At 33.9% G+C, this 21,727-nt stretch overlaps 1 protein-coding gene across 2 annotated transcripts in view; it reads right to left on the bottom strand.

Moving 5' to 3' along the window:
• lili (LMBR1-like protein lilipod) overlaps nucleotides 1-21,727 on the bottom strand; it is a 119,995-nt gene that overhangs the window by 89,365 nt on the left and 8,903 nt on the right. The window contains exon 2 of one of the 2 annotated variants that reach the window (XM_035368080.2): nucleotides 5,933-6,017. The exons of the other annotated variant lie outside the window; for it this stretch is intronic. Within the exon in view, the coding sequence (XP_035223971.2) occupies nucleotides 5,933-6,017 (85 nt within the window). The remainder of the gene's footprint in view (nucleotides 1-5,932; nucleotides 6,018-21,727) is intronic. 2 annotated transcript variants of the gene reach the window in all.

The following is a 21,727-nucleotide window of genomic DNA, read 5'->3' as shown; positions in this document are numbered from 1 at the left end:
GCTAAAACGATAAATGCATAAACTTACAAATTTATATACAAATACGACTATGGTTTTAGTATACTATTTACATTAAATACACGATAGAAACTAAGTACTATGCCATAGCTAGTAAAGCTTGTCAAAATGAATGAGTTTAGGCTTAGAATTCGGAGACTTACAGATCTGAAGAACAATGACATTCAGACTCTTTAGGACTGTGTAAGGGGCATCCCAAGGTGACTGTAGTTTAGTAGAGTCCTTTACATTCAATCAAATTCCACAACCATACCTTGTCTCCTTTGCTGCATCGATGTCCTGTAGCTCTTGTGTCATACAGGGTCTTCATCTTCTCCATAGAGAATTTCACTCGCTCACGAGCAAAATTATGCATCACTTCAAATTGTGCCTGGAGATCTCGAATGAACTCTTCCGGCCATGAAGGTGCATACGGAGGGTGACATACAAGGTAGATGAACTTCCCAAATGAAAAGCATCTGGAAAGACGAATTGCTGGTAGTCTCGTGGACAGCACTGTGATAGGCCAGTAAGAACATAGGTAACTTCTGATGCCAATCCTGTTGGTTTCCCAAAACCATCAGTGAAAGGTTAGCATTATTAAGGATGGTTCAATTAAATCTCTCTACCATACTGTCTGAATGGTAATGTAAAGGTGTCATTTGAGTTTTGCTGATGTCGAGTAGCTTGCAGAGTTTTTCAGTTACAAGACGAGATAAAATTCCTTCCTTGATCAGTGTAACTGAAGAAACCTCAAAAACCTTCAGAACTTGTAAACCTCAAAATCCAATGCTGTATCATAACCTCTACTACCGTGATCAGTAACAGGATACGTCTCGGGCCATACCAGGATGTATTTGTTGCCATCAGCAGTTTGTGGCAGGATCACAGGATGTTAAAGGTATGCATACAAAAGGCACTCCTACAATGTAACATTGCAGCTTCCCTTGGCTGCATTCCTAAAGTCATTTCTATCCCGCTTCGGTCCTTTCCAAATCATCACTTTGGCATCACTTTTGCATATCAGCCTTGCATTTCTCCAGTACAAGCACTCGTGAACTCTATGCAAAGTCTTCGTTACTCCGAAAGTGGCCTCCAATCTGGCTGCTATGTACTTCTTTACAGACGTCTTGAAAGTATCAGCTACCATTGGAAAGTCTTTCTATTATTCAATTCAAACTTCTGGCATAAGACGACATTTCAAATATGGAGGGAATCGGCAGCCCAATATTGTTTCATCTCCTAATAACTCCTAATATTCCTAATGACTGTGGCTATATTCCACATGGAAAGAAAATTTTTCATCCACTGACTAAATTAGAGCTTATCTACAAATTAAAGTGCACAAAAGCAACATCCCCAAAACCGGCCATTATAATTCCTTTGGGCTATTTGAATTCTCATTCATGACTTTTGGTTTATGCAGAGCGGCACAGACATTTCAGTGATTCATGAATATGATACTATCAGGGTTAGGACTTTCGATTCTGCTATTTAGATGACATACCAATTGCTTCTACAGACGTAGAGTCACACCATAAGCACTTACAAATAGTTTTTCAAAGGTTAAATGACTATGGTTTATGCATCAATGTTGAAAACTGTATTTTTGGCACTTCTAAACTTAATTATTTGGGGTATGAAATTACAACTGACGGAATAAGACCTCTTCTGATGCAAGTTGAGCCTGTACAAAACATACCCAAACCCAGATCAGCTACCAGCTTGCGCACGTTCTTAGGGATGATCAATTTTTATCAATGCTTCATCCCAAAGTGTGCCAAGCTTCAATAACCTGTAACCTCACTACTCAGTCGAAGATGTAAAAAAAGTAAAAAAAAAACCGCGAACATTCTCGCAATGCATTCAAAAACCTCAAAAATGTGGTTTGTCATGCCACTATGCTGGTTCATTCCTCAACTGACACTACTATATCTTTCACTTGCGATGCTTCAGATACAGCTACCAGGACCGTCATTCATCAAATTGACCAGGAAGAGATGCGTCCATTAAGTTTTTTTCTCACGCTCCTTAACCGACACACAGAAAAAGTACAGCGCATATGATAAAGAGCTCTTGTCTATCTACACTGCAATAAAGCATTTTAGGTACATATTAAAGGGAAGGTCTTTCAACATTTATACAGACCACAAAACTCTCACCTTTGCTTTTCAACAAAATTTAGATAAAGCCTCTACTAGACAAGCAAGACAATTGAGCTATATTGCTCAATTTTCAACAAATATTCGCTTCGTCAAGCGAGAAGAAAATGTTGCTGTAGATGCTCTTTCTAGAATTAATACCATTTCCAATCGATTATGCAACTATTGCAAAACTTCAAGATGATGAAGAGTTAACAATTTTAAAAAACAACAAAAGGCTGAGAAAGGTTCAGATCCCCATTCCAGGCACCGACAAATCGATTTATTGTGATGTCTTCACCCGTAGTAACTGCCCACACATCCTCTCAAACTTTTGCCAACATATATTTTCTTCTATTCATAACTTATCTCATTCAGGGATTAGAAGCACTAGAAAATTAATCACAAAAAGATTCATATGGCCAAATATCAATAAAGATTGCCAGTTATGGTGTAGGGAATGCACGGAATGCCAACGATCTAAGGTTCAAAGTACATATCAAGTCAGCTCTTATGGACGTCAAGGTTCCATCTGAACATTTTCAACATGTTCACATTGATATTGTTGGACCCTTGCCTTCATGTCAAGGTTTCAGATACTTACTAACGATGACTAATCCTTTTTCAAGATGGGTTGAAGCCCTTTCTATGGCGGATCAGTCAGCAGAAACAGTTGCATCCATCTCAACATGGATTTGTCGTTTTGAAATTCCACAGTGTATTAAGTCTGATCAAGGATATCAGTTTGAAAGTCAACTCTTCTCATCTTTGAGCAAATACTTTGGTTTTCAAAAACCCAAAACAGCAGCATTCCATCCACAATCGAATGGATTAATTGAGTGACAACACAGGATTATAAAGGCAAGCTTGAAATGTCATTTACAACAAAGCATATCTTGGTTTACCTTTGGTTCTTCTCGGATTATGCTCTGCACTGAAAGAAGATAGAGGATACTCTTCAGCCGAGCTTCTTTACGGAAGTCCCCTCTGTTTACCCGGAGAATTCATTATTGCGATCCCTAACGTCACACACTCAGAGTTTGTGTGAAGGCTACAAAGTATTATCTGCAGCATGAAACCTCCTACAACGACTACCCATGGCAATACAACTGTATTCATTTCAAAACACCTTTTGAATTGCTCAGATGACGTCTACAATAACATGGCCACTTTATCTCTGCAGCCAGTTTATCTTGGGCCTTATGTTATCAAACACCGAGCAATGTATTTTGACATTGAAACTAATGAACAGTCAAAAGAATTTCAATTGATAGACTGAAACCATGAACCCATAAAAGACAATGATAAGCAGCCTCTTGAAACCCATAGGCACATGGATTACCCAGATCTGCACATAAGTGCGAACCTTGGGGGGGGGGAATTTTGGCGCCGGTCAATCACAACCACACCACATGGATTTAAAGGATTGTGTCTCCTAATCGTTTTCACTGGGAAGGGAGTGTGTAGCATCCTCTGTGTTTCCTCTTATCTTTAATTTCTGTACATTAATTTTCTTAAAAAGGCATCAGACAAAGACCATTCGAAAGATAAACAGTCATTGGAATTTTATTTTCAAAAGGCCACTAGATATTTGTTCCAGTCCTGTTTTCTCGTTAATAATATTATTTAAAGAAGTTTGTTCTTTATAGTATATTAATAATACTTCAGATTCTATGCCGCGCACTTCAACTTAGATATAGCTTTTGCTGTAAGTATAGCTAATAGATTTCAAGCCAATTCTGGCCAAGTACACTGGAATGTTGTAAAACATATTTTCAAATACCTGAAAGCTACAGCATGCTATGGCATCGATTATTCTCCAGTAGCTAATGATACTTGCCATCCTGTTGGATACACAGATGCAAATTTTTCTAGCAATGTAGACACAGGAAAATCAACTTTTGGTTATATTTTCTAAGTTAGCAATGGTTCAGTAACTTGGTGTAGTCAAAAACAATCAATTGTTTCCACCTTTACCAATGAAGCTGAGTATTTTGCAGCTTCAACTGCAGTGAAAGAAGTATTGTGATTGAGACTAGTTCTACAAGATGTGGTTAAAAGTGAAATGTGTAAAGACGGTATTGTTATCTTTGCTGATAACCACAGTGTTATTAAGCTGATTAAAAACTTTATATTTCACAAATGCACAAAATATATTGATGAGTGCTACCATTTTAGTCATGAAAAATATGAAGAAAAATCTGTCATTATAAAGTATGTGAAATCTGAAGAGCAGTTAGCAGTATCTTCATGAAAGTTCTTCCAAAAGCAAAATTTAAAAGGTTAAGAGAAATGCTCAACATAAAAGAAAAGATACTTAAGTTAACATTTAAGCTTTGCATTAGTTAATATTATTTTAAGTTTAGCTTTTCATTCAATAATTAGTTGCAGTTTTCTTGCTTATGTCATTGATCATACTTTTGTTTTGGAGGGAGTGTTTAATCTGTAATTCCACTATTACACTTTCTTTGTACTTTTTGGTCTTTGTACCTTGCAGGTCAGTGCTTTCAAAACAAGGATGATACAAAAATTGCTGTTAAGATATGACTCTAATCACTGGCTGGAACTTTCTTTGGGAAAGGTATACATAAGTTGGTCACGCACTATAGCAAATATCTCAACTCCCATGGAAACGATGTAAGAAAACAGCTCAAGAAATGAAGTTTCATTTAAAAATTCATTCGGCTTGTTTAAAAAGTGTAATTTATTACTTCCTTGATGCATCTCATATATTTACACTACACTTCTCTAGTTTCAGTGACAACTGGTTGAACGGCCTACTACTGGTGCACTTGCCCTATTTAATATTTTGTACGTTTACGAGGATTGAAATGATATCCAATTTGGGGGTCATTGCTTTTTAACTCCAAGTTAGAGGATTTTGTGTCTAATTTATATTCTACTAAATCGTTCTAGCAAAGTTGGTTTTTAACTGGCAAAAGATAAGTTTTTCTGCTGCTAGCAGATGAAATTGGTTGGAAACAACAGAAATTGGCAGTAACTGTTTAGAAGTATTTAAAATACTGTATTAATTAGCAATGCTTGATAATTTATTAAATTATTTTTGATAAATAAAAAATAATATACAATTTAATTAACACACATTAATAATAAAAGTAATTACTTTAATCAGCATGCAATTCTAATGAAGAACAAAGAGTTTGTTTTTAAACAAATTCAGTTTTGTTTGTTTACATCACAGTATTTCTACAAAAATACACATCCCTTCCTTTAAGCAGATAGTTCTTGTATTATTTGCTGTAATCCAAAGTTAACTGCTCAAACAAAGAAAAATATAAATACACCCACAAAAAATCAGATCTTTTCAATTATAGGACAATACATGTGAAACAATTTTCTTTTGAAAGATTAAGTATGTCAACTTGATACTCCCATGAAGAAAATATACTTCTGTCAACAGCTCATTTCAACTGTGGGAAAAGTTTTCTAAACATAAAAAACATATTGATTAGATTAAGTTCTTCAGTAAACAAAAAAACAAAATTAAATAACAAACTTATAAAGACTTTTAACTGACATACTTTGAAAAAACACTAATGAGAGCTAAGATAATACATTTCATTTATTTCATTTGATGATGGGCTAATAAGCAACACAGTATATATATTTTTCTTCAGAAAATTATTTGATTCATATTGTCCTATAATGCAAATTATCCTGATATTCAATTCTTACTCGCTTATGACTGCCCTTTTTAATTTCATCACCTACAATATTATCTTACAGCATTTAACAAAAATCATTGATGGAATATAAAAAATTTTTGTGCTTACCTGCATAAAAATCAATTTTTCGTTTGAAAGCTGATATAAGACAATATGATGTAACATACAGGAATATAAATAATAGGAAGAACACCTAAAAGTATTTTTCAATTAAGTGTAATGCCAGTGTAAATATTTATATTCAAATAAATTTTAAGTAACTCACAAAGCAATAAAAATAAGCACTAATAAAAATAACATTTTTTCAAAAATACCCTGCGCACCCTTTTTTTAACTTTAAAAGAAAATAGCATCAAACATTACAGCTAAATTTTTCAAATTAAAAATTTAATTAAAAATCAATTATCACAGTAATATCTGCCAAAATACCTTTAACCATGAACATCATCAAGGAAAAAAGGATATTTTCTGATTATCCACATCCCCAATAAAAAGTCGCAAAAAAGTATTCACGAGGCAAAGCAGCATGTCACCAAAATAGTTATGTGGCAACCTACGATGTTGCTAAAAAAGCATTTGTATGGCAACATGGGTATGCAGATAGCTGTCTGTTTTGGGTCGCATGCAACTCCAATGTTGTACAATGCTCTTCCCAAAGTAAAAAAAAAAAAAAAAATTGGAATGACTTTTCAACCCTACCTTTTCTGGCTTAACAGTATCATAACCTTTATCCAAATATTTTTAGTTTCCTGATTTTCCCTTTACTTTTTAATAATATTTCCACTGCAAAAAGTTAGTTTTGAAGTTGTCAAAAAATGAGTAAAAATCTAAGATATCTGCCCTCAGAACTCAGTTATGGTTTATCTTAAGATATTTGCCCTCAGAACTCAGTTATGGTTTCTTTTGAAGTTAACTTGCTGTTTACTAATGAATGCTCCCTGTTTACCACTCGGCATTAAAATGTGTTGAAATGAGACATTGAGGATTCCACACATACTGAAATTGAGAAGTTAATTTGTGTCACTAAAGTTTCTATAAATTAAATCCATTTGTTTACCAAAATAATAATTATCACTAAACTGAAAGACTACCAATAGGAATTCCCCCAGTCCTTTACTTGCTACTATTTGCACACACTATTTTGAGATCAAATTATTTTTAAAACTATCTTTTCAGCTTTCGATTTGCTACATAGATAACATGTTTTACTTTTTGGTTGTAAGAAAAAAAAATTATCCCAGACATTCTTTGTTATGAATTTAATTGATCTACCCATCCAGTTCACTTTTAAAACTGAATCTGACAATTCACTTCCTTTCCTTGATATCCTAATAAGTTACAATAAATTAGATTTCAGCACCACTGTTTACCATAAACCTTTTCCTGTTTGTTTATCTCTCCATGATAAATTACGCCACCTCACTACGCCAGCCATCGATGGAGGACTCTCCATTTATAAAGCTTTTAAAAAATTTTCATAATGCCATCAAAGAAAACATTTCACTGTTAGAAATAACATTAATAACCTTGTCATCATTCCAATTTATCCTTCTACCAGTTATAGAACTGCATGGATTGGGCATAAGTTCAATTTTTGGATCATTTTCTCTCTATCAATAAAATGCATTGTTCGATTTTTAAAGCCTCTATACCTGACTTTAATTCTTGAGTAATTTATAGTATATCTTGTCAATGTGGTTTGAGATATATCAGCTAAACTCGGAGATCATTAAAATTTTGCGTTAAAGAAGAACATAAATCTCATGGCCAAAAAGCAGAAATAAATAACATTTTGATAGCTAATCATAGTTTGAAATTTAACCATACTTTTAACTTCGGGACTGTACAAATTATGCGTAATTGCATAACCACTGCATAAAGGTTCCTTCATTGGTGAATTATATTTCACTGAAGCTTAATTTATCTTCTTTAGTTAAAGACATCATTTCCAATCCAGTTCTTCCTAATACTTCTAATATTCTGATATCTTAATTGCTATATTTCATTATTATTTTCATCAGCAGATGGCAGTATGCTCAAATTTGTTTTGTTCCATCCATTGCTTCTGGTATAAATACAGTCACCACTTCTCCCTTCTTTGCAAAGTTACTAAAAAGGAATCAAAATAAAAGATCATTGCTTAGTGAAATAACATCAAATGCTTCAGTGCCAGAGACAAAAATTCCATTAAATTTTCACTTCGCTGATACCAGAGGTTTACTTTGGGTGCTTTCAGGAAAGCTGAGATGCAATTTTGTACTACTATCCATATAAAAGAGTAGTCTCTTATTAAGGTTATCATCCAAGGATTGTCAGTGGTTGAAGACCCTGAATACATATCGAAGCAGCTTAGCAACAAGGGCTAATAGTTGTTAAGTTAAAACAGTTCATGAAAAACTAGAGCTGATGATGTTAAACTTCCGATCATCTTCATTGAATTAAAACAAACTGAGAGGAGCAGGAAAATTTTTCACAAAAAAAACTTTTGCCATCCCTCGCCAACAAAATCCATAAATATTATCCTGCCAAAGCACCAATGATCTGTTTTATATGAGCCATGATTAATTAGGCTGCCATAATCTCCCATGTTGTCTTTGGTCCCATTTCTTATGACAGACACTAAACCAGTGTGCATCAGATATAAGTTTGACCACTTAGTTATTTCCAGCAAATGTTCATTTCATCCCTAAAAATAGTCAAAAATCAAATATCATCTCCAAATGAATTTCTAATGTGAAGAAATACTCTTCTTCTACACAAACAAGAACACAACTCCTGAAGATTCCTTTCCTGCCAGAGAAATATGACTTCAAATTCATTTACAAACTTATTCAAAATTCTGGGTTTGCCACATTGCTATCGAAAACTATTGAGACTATTGAACTGTGTAAATCTACCATTTCTACAATTCAAAAATTAGCATTTCTTCTAAATCTAGTGTAGCTATTCGAAAAGGACTTGTAATTTGAAATTTTCAATTTCCAAGAAGATTATCACAGAGAACTTACATCACCTCTCTCTCTCTCCTATTGCAATGATTCATATGCACTTTCAGGATTTTTCTCCAGCCCTCAACAGATGGTGCTACATGAACAATGAAAAAACTATGCTCAATTTTTCCCAGTACAAGCTTATGATTTACATAATTAAGATATATTTTTTCACAGGTTTTCTTGATTGACGCTTCAGCACTAACACAGCTTTGTTTGACCAGACTAGGTGATGGTCTTTCATTTCACTCAAACCAGATTATTGAGCTCAAAGGCTAAAGTGCCTCTCTTTTCTTCCTTCGTGAGATTTGTATTGCTGAGGGACGGAAGTTCATTACCTGCAAATAAATGGAAACCCTAAACAGAAGTTCAAAGAAGTGCAGATAACAGAGGCCTGTCATTTGAAATCTTAAGATAAATTTTTTATAGTATATGGTAATGTAATTATATGAGTGAACTGCAACCCTCCTGGCTGATAATAATCGGCCTCATGGTTAACGCAGCACTGGTATCTGATTCAAGTTCTTGATGAATGCTGTAAGAATATCAAATATGTCATGGACAATGGTGAACTGCACATCTAAAAATGGTGCCCTCAGGACATCGTTAAATCAACTTTTGTGAAAATTCTCAAGTATCTAGTATGTTCTCTCATTTTTGATGACTCGCCATCTCTCAAGATTTCAAAACCAAAAGTTATAGATTATGTTGACTATTCTCTGGATCACCGATAAGCACAAATTATAGATCATTTCATGATTTTGTTTCCTATCCAGCATACTTCATTTTCTTCAGTTGAATTTCTACTTTTATTTTCGGTTAAGACTTATACAATGGCTGATGTACATCTCATCTAAATTATGGCTTACAATTGATCTGATGCAGCTTTATGCTTATTAGGAGTGTCAGCACATTTCTTTTACCACTTCAGATTTACTGCAGATCATGAAACGGAGAACAGATTCCTTAAATGCTCCTGATAACTGGATGTTAGAATTATTCTTTAGCTTTTGCCTTGGTCCATTCAGTCTCTTTGTGCTGCAGTTTCCAATTTAACTTAAGACAAAGCTACAAAAATTGCCAGCAGAATCTTAGAAGTAAATCCCATCTCTGGGACTAGTGTCATTTCCTGCACAGTCATTCAATCTACTGAGGATAAGTTATTTTAAGAAATGGAAAAATTAAATGTACCGATTATATTTTCATTTCTTGTGTGCCGATTGCCTTATTGAGGAGATCACAATAAATTTCCAGAAAGAAGCAATTCCAAAAAAAGATATTGTTCCATTTGCTTGTATCATAGGCATTTCAGAAAAACCTTATTCGTGGCAGGGAAATAAAACCAGCAAAGAATAGAGGCAGCTTATTCATTACCTCAAATTTCAAGTCGCCTGTTCATTTGTGGCAACAGAACAAATGTGGCTAACCACAGGTAGTTAGCGTCTTTGTCCATAAATGGGGCTTATTATTGATCTCCTTACCTCAGCCCATCGGCTTTTCTTTTTATTTTCTTTTGCGAATGCTCTCTCTTATCCAACTCGGATTTTATTAATGAAGATGTGGGGGTAATCGCATTTATTTGCAACAGTACTCCATAACAAAAACGCCTTAATCCTTGGTCAATACAAATGTCTCACTTCTGGTCAATACTGAGTCTGGCGTGTACTTTCCTCCTGCAAACAATTCTCAAAAATGAAATTCTTCCCAACCAACATTTTTTTTTTTTTTTTACTAATTTTTCAACTATTCATCTTCTTGTCAAAAAACACTTCTTTGGATTCAAAACTACGACAACAGTTTACTTGGACTTTTTTAATAGATAATGTTAGTACATCCATTCTTACATTTGACTTCCTTCTCTGCTTTGAATTAGTGCCCGATCTTCAAAGCAAATATCTCAAAGATTTAAAAGCAAAGTTTAACTACATGCTGCATATAAAAGCAGATACTTATTCAGTGAAACCGGTTTTCAGTGATACACATTATCACAAAATTTTAGACGAAAGTTTTTTCTACGACCAACTTACCAGACCCTAATCAACATGTTAAACACAATACTGTTCATTACATTATTATTAAATGTCCTCCTGTGATAGTGAAACCTCGTCAGTTAGCTCCAGATTGCTTAAAAATAGCAAAACAAGAATTTCAAACTATGACGCAATTGGGGCATTTGAAACCCTTAAAAAAAATTATGCAATCCCCATTTCAAGATTCCAGAAATGAGAACTCTGGAATGGAGATGTATAGGCGATTATCATGTGTTGAACACCTAGACAACAAAAGATAAATATTCACCCACCTTGTGTTTCTATTTTACTACAGCACTGCATGGCACTAAAATTGTTGATTATGCTGACCTTATTAAGGCATGCCATCAAATACCTATCAATGTTGACAATATTTATAAGACTGCCATGTGTACCCCATTTGATTTATTTGAAAGTACTATATGCAATTTGGCTAGTGCAATGCAACAATGACTTTTCAACATTTTATAGATGGACTAACGCAAGATTTAGATGGTGTTTATACTTTTGTTGAAGACTTACTCATGGCCTCCGACGATTCCGAGAAACACTGCAGGGATTGAAAAGCTTCATTTTCAAAACTTCAGAAAAATGAACTTTGCATAAACGTTTCAAAATGTACTTTTAGTCGAACATCTATCGATTTCTTAGGTTTTCTTCTTACAGAAAACGGAAATGAATCTCTTCCTCACAAAGTCAAATGTACTTTAAATTTCCTTTAAACAGTCATTCTTAGTCAGCTTTGCAGAATTTTAGACATGTTTAACTTTTACAGATGTTTCATACCTAACACAGCACACATTCTCTCTTCTTAAAAAAAAAAAAGAAAAAAAAAAAAAGAAAACTGTTAGAAGGACATATCTGTTATATTGCAATTAAATTTGTACTTATTTAAATGACTCCATCTCTTTAATCCAATAATTTTATTTACATTTATGGAACATCAGCTCTCTCATGGCTGACTTTTTTTCTTCGAACACAACAAAGATGATGTTGTCAATACATACAAGACAAACTTATGTTGCAGTGTCATGTACGAGGGGAAAAAAAAAAGCAGGCACAGATGTAACATTGTTTCCACCTTTTGAATGAATGGTCTTACAATCAAAACTCTTTTTTATATTAGTATAAATTAATACAAATTACAACCTTTTTTTTTTGACATACCCAAAAAATATACCAAGTTACACAAAAAAAAATATTAACGATTAAAGTTCAAATAAAATAGAGTTCACATTCAGTTCTGCAGAAATCTTGCAGGTAATTTAACAGTCCTACCAGTTCTAGTGGTTATCGCATCTCTCTTAGCCATAAGACTATCTGGAACCAACGGATTTTTTATTTCAAAGAATCAATAGTCGATACATCTAGGTCAGAAACAGTAGGAGCCTGTTTCCCATTTGGCATTTCTGGATCTGAAGTAATAGCAGTGTTAGTATTAGAAGAAAGTGAACCACATTCTGTCTCTAACAGATATATTTTCCGAAGTGGTCACATTATCTCCCCCACTGAAGTTTTCAGTCATGCAACTCAGATGTCTCCATCTTTTCCTGCATAAAGCTCTAGTACCTTTACCAGCGGTTGTTCGCTTTCTAAAGTCACTCAACAAGAAGTATATCGCCAATGTGGATTTGAATAATATTCTACCATTTTTGCAGTGTAACAGTTGTCCGAGATACTCCACACGAAATTGCTTTCAGAGATTTTTTCTCAATATTTTAAGGTATCTCTGCTGTTTCTTTAAATCCTGTTTGTCAATTAGATCTAGGTCTGTTACACTAACTGTCTGAATATTCTGTAGAAATATGGAAGGCATCAGTGAAATTAGTTTATCGTGATCTTCAGAAATATATGTCAAAGGTCTTGAATTAGCTTGAAGAGCTTTATATTAACACAGGAGTCTCATCAACTCTTCATAATTCAAAGCTCAGACACGTCTTAATATATTTTTCATGATTCTAATGAGGAACTCCCAGAATCCTCCCCACTAAGTGGCTCAGGGAGGACCGAGCTTCCACTGTATTCTTTTAAGTGTTTCCTCTTGTTAAAGTCTTGTTTAAGTGTTTCCTCAACAGGAAAATCAATGGAACAAATTAAATTTGCAGCACCAACAAAATTCAAATCTTAATCAGTACAGATCAGCGGTTCTCAACCTTTTGACTAACACATACCATCTAAACAAAAACTGAAAAACTTTAGTACCACCAATACATTTTACAATGATTATTTTTAAATTTCACAATAGAAATATTGAAAATATTTTGCCATTTGCACAACCTATTGGCTAGTTGTATTAAATATTCACACATAAAAAAGATTAAAAAGTAATTACCATTTTATTTATAAAAACTTGTGTGAAATTTGCGCCTGTTTAAGAGAGATCAATTTCTTTATGTCTGGTCTTATTTCATTTAATTTTAACCTTAAATTAGGATTCACTTTTAATTTTGTTCTGTATTTATTTTCAATTCAATTTAACATGGAAGAAAATCCTTGTTCACACAAATAGGTTCTGCAAAAAGGCAATAAAAATTTAATAGCTTTGTTTGAAATGCCTTCTAGCTTTATTGAAATTCTTTTTTCAGTTCAGCCAAAAGTTAACAAGTGTGTTATTTTTGAAATCTTCAGTTAAGAGTTCGATCACAAGAAATTTCTATCAATTGTTCTTTTTCTTCACAAGATAAAATTTCAGGTACACATTTGAACTAATCCAATTTTCTTTTTCATAATCCTCAGAAAAATAAATGGTGAAATTATTTATCAATGAAAAACAATATTTTTTAACGTTGGATGCTAATTCTTCTTTTATTTTCAAATTATTTTTAGTTAGAAACTTTCTAAAAGTAGTAAAGAGCTTAAAATATTATCATCCAATTCTTTGATTATTAGCTTGAGTTTTACTGTTTTATTTCTAATGGTAAACAAATTAACACTTTGTCCTTATAATCCTAAATTTAGTTCACTTAACTTTCCAAAAATATCAACTAAATATGCTTTAAACGTGTCAACAATAATTCACTAAATAAACAATTCTGTAATTCAAATTTTCAATCACAGAGAAAAATAAACAATTTTTCTTTTCTTTTCAGTAGTCTTAATGCTAGTAGATTGTCTTCGATCTATCACCTGTGAATCATCACTTTTATGCTTAGTCAATCCTAGCTATTTTTTCATTTTGAAAATCTAGGTTTGTTTTATTATGTTTTCACAAAAATTTAAATGCACAATATAGTACAAGTTCTTCAAAAACAAACAACAATATTTTGAAATCGTGTAGAAAAGTAAGGAATATAAAGCAACAAGAAGACAAAATACCTGCTGTTAGACACAGCAAATCGGCATAAAAAAATTATTCTAATTGAAAATATGAGTCCAGAAATGATAGCGACATAAAGTGTGGACATGCTAAATAATCAATCAACTCTAAAAGAATTGATGAGATACTGTAATCTTTTTCATAGGAACTTATTTTTATATCCTATTGAATACAACATCCTTACTCCTATTACTCCTTTTAAATCATCACTATGACAAATTTTTTATGGCTATTTAGGCTAAATAATGCCAAATGGTGAATTTTTATGGCTAAATTTAAATGCACAGTATAGTACAAGGTCCAAAAACAAACAACAATATTCTCAAATCATGTACAAAAGTAAGGAATATAAAGCAACAAGAAGACAAAATACACGCTGTTAGAGACAGCAAATCGGCATAAAAAAATTATTCTAATTGAAAATATGAGCCCAGAAATGATGGCGACATAAAGTGAGGACATGCTAACTAAATTAATGAGATACTGTAATCTTTTTCATAGGAACTCATTTTTATATCCTATTGAATACAACATCCTTACTCCTATACTCCTTTAAAACATTATGACAAATTTTTTTTATGGCTATGGTTAAAAGAATATTTAGCGGCCAGCTATTGACCTTAAACAAAGCTGAGATCGCATAAATTTAAGGGTGTTGAAAAAACTTAAGCAGGATGTTGGGATATTTAATTTTGGAATTTAATAGTTAAAAATACTTTGTTTCTTTGCGTATCAGTTATTTTACTCTTGTCACCAGTTGAGAATCACTGCTATAGATGATTTCTGGGTAACCACGCCGAGCAATAAAGCTTCTAAAACTGAGAAGAAACTTTGGTTGATAAAGATATGACTAACTCTAGATGTACAACATGATACACTACAAGTGCATAACACAATCCATGCTTTTTGTCCTCCTTTCAGTATCACAGGCCTAGGGAGATCAACTCACGTAACTTCAAAAAATTGAAGCATCTTTAATTTGGTCCTCCAGCAGAGAAACTGGTGGAGTTTCTAGAGGTTTGAAATTGTGTCTGACATCTCACGCCTCTCTGGATTACTCGATGAACGGATTTTCTTCCATTATTAATCCGAAACTTCCCTCAGGAACATGATAATAAAATGTGTACCCCGGTGTGCATCATTTTCAAACGTGTCTCTCTGATAAGAAGTTCTAAGCGATAACTGCCTCAAAAATAAGCCAAACCGCGTAAAATTTGAATATGGTTGCCAAGTAAGAGTAGCTGAGTAAAACTGCAATATGCAAATCAGTGGCACTGCACTCGGAATGCGTCATCTGCGAGGAGCATAAAAGTCCATGTTGTTGGCTTTAGTTTTCCTCATGCAAATTTTGATCGGAGGTCAATCAGTGGTAAGCTAACGTGGTTGCCCCTGATTGGCCGATGACGTCAAGATCGGCGGGTTGGCCGAGTATTATATATATGCACGCCGGTATCGGCGAATGTCTTGTCTTTTTGTTATGAGTTAGCATAATGCTAATTTTCTTTCACTCAAATGATTTTAAATGTAAAGGCTACAGTGTTAGCTTATTTTATTTTAATTTACGGAATAAAGCATGAATTTTATTTAGATTAGTCTTAGCTTTATTTAAGGGAAGTAAAATATGCTTTGCCTTTATCGCTACTGCCAACACATGTTTGAGAGCAAGCCCACATATTTCACTGTGATAGTGACATCAGAAATCTGAGATAGCCAATTTGTAACAATGATCTCCAGGCATCACTTGCCTGCAGAACTACGATAGAAAGCCATTGAGAGACTAGAGGCAGGACAAAGTCAAACAGAAGTGGCCAGATGGCTAAATGAGAGTCCTGTGGTTCATAGACTTTGGAGGCAATTTCAAATCACAGATTTGGCACCTAGGAGGTTCAACCAAGGACGGCCAACTGCTACAACGAGCGCCGATGAGTGATATTTGACATCATGTGCACTCAGGAATAGAACCACTACTCTAACTCTTCTTAGATCCTCCCTTGCTGCAGCCACCGGAAGGTTGGTGTCAACGTCAACTGTGCGTAGAAGGCTTCACGAAGGTGGTCTGTATGCGAGGCGACCAACCATTTGAGTGCTGCTCAAGTCACGCCATAGGAGGGACGATAACATGTCCACTGTGCGCCTGAGCAATGGAGGGCTATTCTCTTTACGGATGAGTCCAGGTTTAGTCTAGAACGTGATAGTAGGCGTTATTTGATATGGAGAGAACCTGGAACCCGTTATCATCCGTCAAACATCCATGAAAGAAATGCATACGGAAGAAGCAGTGTCTGTGTTTGGGGTGGCATCTCTTTGGGTGGACGCACAGACCTCCATGTTTTTTCAAAGGGAACCGTGAATGCTCATGTTTATAGAGCTGACATCCTTGATGCTTATGTGTGTCCATATGCCAGGGCAATAGGTGGTGCTTTCCTGTTACATTACGACAAATGCAAGACCATACAGGGCTCACATCGTATATGATTATCTTCAACAGGAAACAATTATGCACATGGAGTGGCCAGCTCGATCCCCGGACTTGAATCCTATCGAGCACATTTGAGATGCTTTAGGGAGACGTCTAGCTGCTCTCAATCCACCCGCTTAGACCCTCAAGCAATGGCTCTCGCTCCCTATGGAACTGATAGACCGCATAATTGAAAGCATCACACATTGCTGAATATGCTGTATTGCTTCTAGAGGTGATTATATTCCATATTGAAGGTACTTTTACTATAGCAAACTGACATCCTCGATTTGCTCATTTTATTCATGAACTAATTTCTATACTACCATATTTGTCTGGTAATTTCTTTTTATGTTATTTGATACCTTACTATGTGTTGTATATTGCAGGTAAGTTTCATAAAATTCTACATGTAACTTTTTCAGTAATCATGATTTTTGTGATTTTTCCTTAATTTATGATAACCAGTGTATTATCATACGTTTTCAGATTATTTTGTTTCTTTGAGTTGAAAAGAAATCTCAAAATCCAGCCTAACATTCTGATAATTTTCATATAACTTGAGAACTAAGAAAAAAAGTTGTTATTTACATCAGGTCAATTTACCACCAAAGTAGTACATTTTACGCTTTCTTTTACGACTTCCCCTTCATCAAAAGTCGTCTCTGATATCGGCCAATCATTTTCAACAAGTGGTACCCTCCCACCATCTCAAAGAAAGGAGTTTTGGGCTCTACTCTTATATGCACCCTAATTTCACCTAATGTGACGATTTGGGTTCTGCGTTAGTTTTTGACGCGATTGCATGTTGTATGGCAACCCTGTTGGCGTTGAAAAATCTTTTGCTGGAGTTATTTAATTGCTCATTCGTTCGTGTCGTGAGTGTTTTGAAATGGGCCTATGTTGCAATGATAGACGTGGCGGCAAGATTTCAGTTGCATATTTTAAATTGTGTGGAAAGTAAATTTATTATTAAAAGGTACGGTGTTGGAGTTGTTAACGAGTCTTTTGTTCACGGGTGTGTTTATGAAGATTGAAGTGTATTTTTGGAATTTCTGTGGGACTTTTAAAACTGAGTCCAAAATGTGGAGCTGCTATGAGAACTCGAGTTCTTGCGTGGATTTGCAGTCAGATGGTTGCTGCTAAAGTATGTGGCTGTCAGCGGAGTTTAAGATTTGGATTGTGGGTATGGTGTAGTAAGTTAACTTTAGAGGAAGTTTTTATCATTACTTTCGAAATTTTGAATCTCGGAAAGATATGTGATATAGCAAAATCATGCTACTTTTGTTCAGAGATGTGTGACTGAGGAAATTTTATTCAGGAATGTATTATGGCAAGTGCATTTTATTTTACAGGTTTTATTTTGTAGAATGTTATGTTCATTGTTTTTTTTACCATGAATTTTTGTTGTTATAGTATTGTTTGTAATTTAGTTTATTTGGTTGATTTGTGTGCAATGCCTAGATTGTGCAATTCGTAGATGTTTTTTTAAGTTTAAATAGAATGCTGTGTACATGGTATTCTTTGAAATTTATTGCTGTTATGTTAATTTATGGAGCGAGGTATGCATAGTTCGTAGATTCCTTTGCTGCCTAGAATGTGCAAATCATAGATGTTTTTTGAAGTTAAAACATATCGCTGTGTACATGAATTCTTGTCAAATATTTTTGGTTAGAAACTTTACATTTTTACTATCTAAATTTTTTGTTTTTGTTTCGGATTTTTAGCTTAAATTGTGTCTTCAAAACGTGGTTTTTGCGTGTGCGAAAACTGCACTTTTTAGAGACATTTTAGGCTTAAAATTCGAAATGCAAAAAGAAAATTTAGGTAGTAATAAGGCAGCACGGAGTTTCTCGTCAAAAATGTTTGCCTCATTGGCCCCACCAGAGAAATTTCAAATATTCACGATCTTGTTTGGCTACTGAAATTTGGAGAAAGGCCTTCTTTACATCAGATATTACTCCAATTTCCTCTTGATGAAACTTCATGAGCATTCACGGAATTGGTTCTAAATTTTTAGGCCCCCCTTCAATAAACAGCCATTCAAAGACAACTTTTTTTCCTTTGTTTGAGAGACGCACTGAACAAAAGAAGTGAACATTTATAGTGAAATTTTCTTTGAACACCCCTACATGGTGCTACCCTACTACTACACCTTCTTCAATAATATTGTCAGCCAACTACTCTTTGACTATGCCATCATAAACATCGAACTTATTACCTCTTCTCAACTTCAAAGGGTTAGAGTTGACTTTAAGGTACCTCTTGTATTATCGCAAAGTTGTTGTTTCGTTTACCGCCAAGTTGTTGTATAATTTATGGTAAGCTCAGTAGTTGAATGTTATGGAAACCCTATTATGACATAATCGTTTGCATTATTCCGGGAAATTTTGAATCATGGGATGTTTTGCGAGGGCTTTTGTGGTGTGTCTTGCTTAGAAGTACATTGCTTGCTTCATTGTTTAGACGATATAATGGCTGAATGTAGCAGGATTAATTTGAAGTTTCTGCACGATTTGGAATGAAAGGGGATAAGTGCATTAATTAACTGGTAGGTAAATGAAGGTTTACTTAGTAGCCATTTTCCGGACAGTCCGGAACAACGTTTTTGACTCTTATTTTTGTGAATTTATGTGGCGACGCCGATATACGGATTGTAGTTCAGATAATTTTAGGAAGTTTTTGGATGCTGTTAAGGAATTTTTTGTGCCAAAGAATGAAGACGAACGAATTTCTAAATAAGGTAAGTGGATATTTGCTTTGTGTAAAGCAGTTACATAACAAGTTTTTCTTTTTTTATGTTATTACTTGGTTAAAAATGCAGTTTATTGAGATTATGTATTTTTTGTTTGCCTCTACTGTAAAACTGGATGCTCCTTTGACTAAGTAAAAATATATCGACGTGTACATGAACAAACTCAAGGGAGTGTGTAAGGCACAGTTTCTGCAATTCTCTGATGTTTTTTTTTAAATCAAAATAGGTTGATGTGTACATGGATAAAGTCAAGGGAGTAGGCAATGCCATTTTTGTGCAATTCTGGGATTTTTTTTAAATAGGTCAATGTGTACATGGATACCAAGTTTGTGCAATTCTGGGATTTTTTTTAAATAGGTCAATGTGTACATGGATACCAAGTTTGTGCAATTCTTTGTCTCGTTATTTTGTCTTTGTGTAACGGCAATTTAGCCTAGTTTGTGCAATTCTCTGATTTTTTTTAAGTGAAAATAGGTTGATGTGTACATGGATAAAGTCAAGGGAGTGCAAAATGCCATTTTTGTGCAATTCTGGGATTTCCTTTTAAGTGAAAATAGGTCGACGTATACCTGGATACTGAGTTTGTGCAGTTCTTTGTCTTGTTCACAGAGTATAAAGAAGGAGGGGAAACTGGTATTACCACTTTTCTCAAAAATGGTCCACTTATTGTTGCATTATTTATAGAGAGCGTTGCAATCACTAGCTTTCCGTCTTTTTGTAGTATTTTGCATTGACAGTAATAACGAAAATACTGATTTGATATCAATTTTCATTATGAAAAAGTCAAATAATGGAAACTGTTTCCTCACTGGATGCAAAAGTTGTTATGGAGCTGTTAGACTGAAGAATAAAAGCTTGGGAATAAGAAACCAGATATATTTAGAGTTCCAAAGGTGACAAACATTTATATTATGCCTGATCATATATATGAATTTGTATAACTTTTCAGAACGTCTGGATTGTTAGTAAATAAGAGAATATTTACTGTATGCTTATAAAAAAAATTAATAAATAGGAAATTAGTTAAATATTGCAATAACTTATGTGCATCTGCATTTCGTCCATGAAAGTAAGCAATCGTTAGATTTTAAAGTTAAATAAATTTCTGAAATTATACAAGAATGATAGAGTATTTGCCCTTCTATTTCATTTACAGAAATTCATTTTGAAATAGGTTTTTATAATAAATGGAAAAAGAAGACAATGCTGCATGATTGAGCAAAAACATAACAGCAGATAAGTGTAATGAAAAATGGATTTTCTGCGAGATAAATTCAGCATATTAAATAAGTTAAGAATATGAAATCATGCCACCTGATCACATGAATGAATGGCTATTAAAAATTAAGATTTAAATCTTGTTACAGTGCAGAGTGAGAACCATTATCCACAAGGATTTTAAATTTAAATTTGAATTTGTAGAACTGTTGAAGTGTTACATGCTGCAGTTAAATTTCAATTTGACATTACAATTTTCAAATTAAATTTGCATCAAAGTAATGTAAAAAAGTTACATGCAACAAATATATTTTTACTTTGTATGTAACTTAATTCTGATATTTATATAGACAGTCAAAAGTTGTTAATCCGGACTCGTCGGGACTTCGGCGATTCCGGATTATCGATTTTTCCGGATTATAGATCATCAGTTTAAATCTGGTAAGATGGCAAGCAGAAATTACAAAATTAAAAATATGAAACAGTAATTTATGAAATAAAGAACAATTATGATCTAAAGGGTATCAAAATTTACAAAAAAAAAAGCTTAATATTTATTTGTTTACTTTATTAAACATTTCTTTCAACGCACACATGCGTAAAGCATACATTACGCATAGTCGAAATTAGAAAATTGCGACCAGAAAACTATTTGATGTGTACTCGTGATATTTATAATGACGAGGAATTTGATTTAAATCATATCAAAGACGGAATACATCGAGATGAAATACTACATTTAGTAAGGAATTATAAGTTTAATAAAATAAAAACATCTGCCCTGAAGATAAGGATAGTGCTGACAGATCAACTTCAGTTCATTGTGCGCCGCGATGTCCCCCCCACACACACAGAGCAGCGTGAAATTGGTAAACAGATTTCAGAATGGTTAAGAAACAAAGGATATGCATTTATCCATTTTTTGCAGCAATTCTACTTTTTGTTTAATGGACTTCGAAACATACTTTCACTTTGTAGATCCTTTACATATTAGTAAATATACATCAGAAATTCTATTTTACATAATCGAATGTTCAAGCTTACTTTTATAAAATTGCTCTAACAGTCTGCAAAAAATAATAAGCCGGATCCAATTCGAAGATTAAGGAACAACGCAATCTGAGACATTAACTGAA

This window comes from Stegodyphus dumicola, chromosome X2 (assembly GCF_044657685.1).
Source record: "Stegodyphus dumicola isolate Sdum_Otavi_A_Nest chromosome X2, ASM4465768v1".
In the NCBI taxonomy this organism is placed as follows: domain Eukaryota; kingdom Metazoa; phylum Arthropoda; class Arachnida; order Araneae; family Eresidae; genus Stegodyphus; species Stegodyphus dumicola.
Note: the sequence above shows the minus strand (reverse complement) of the source record. Positions and strands in the feature narration are given on the sequence as shown.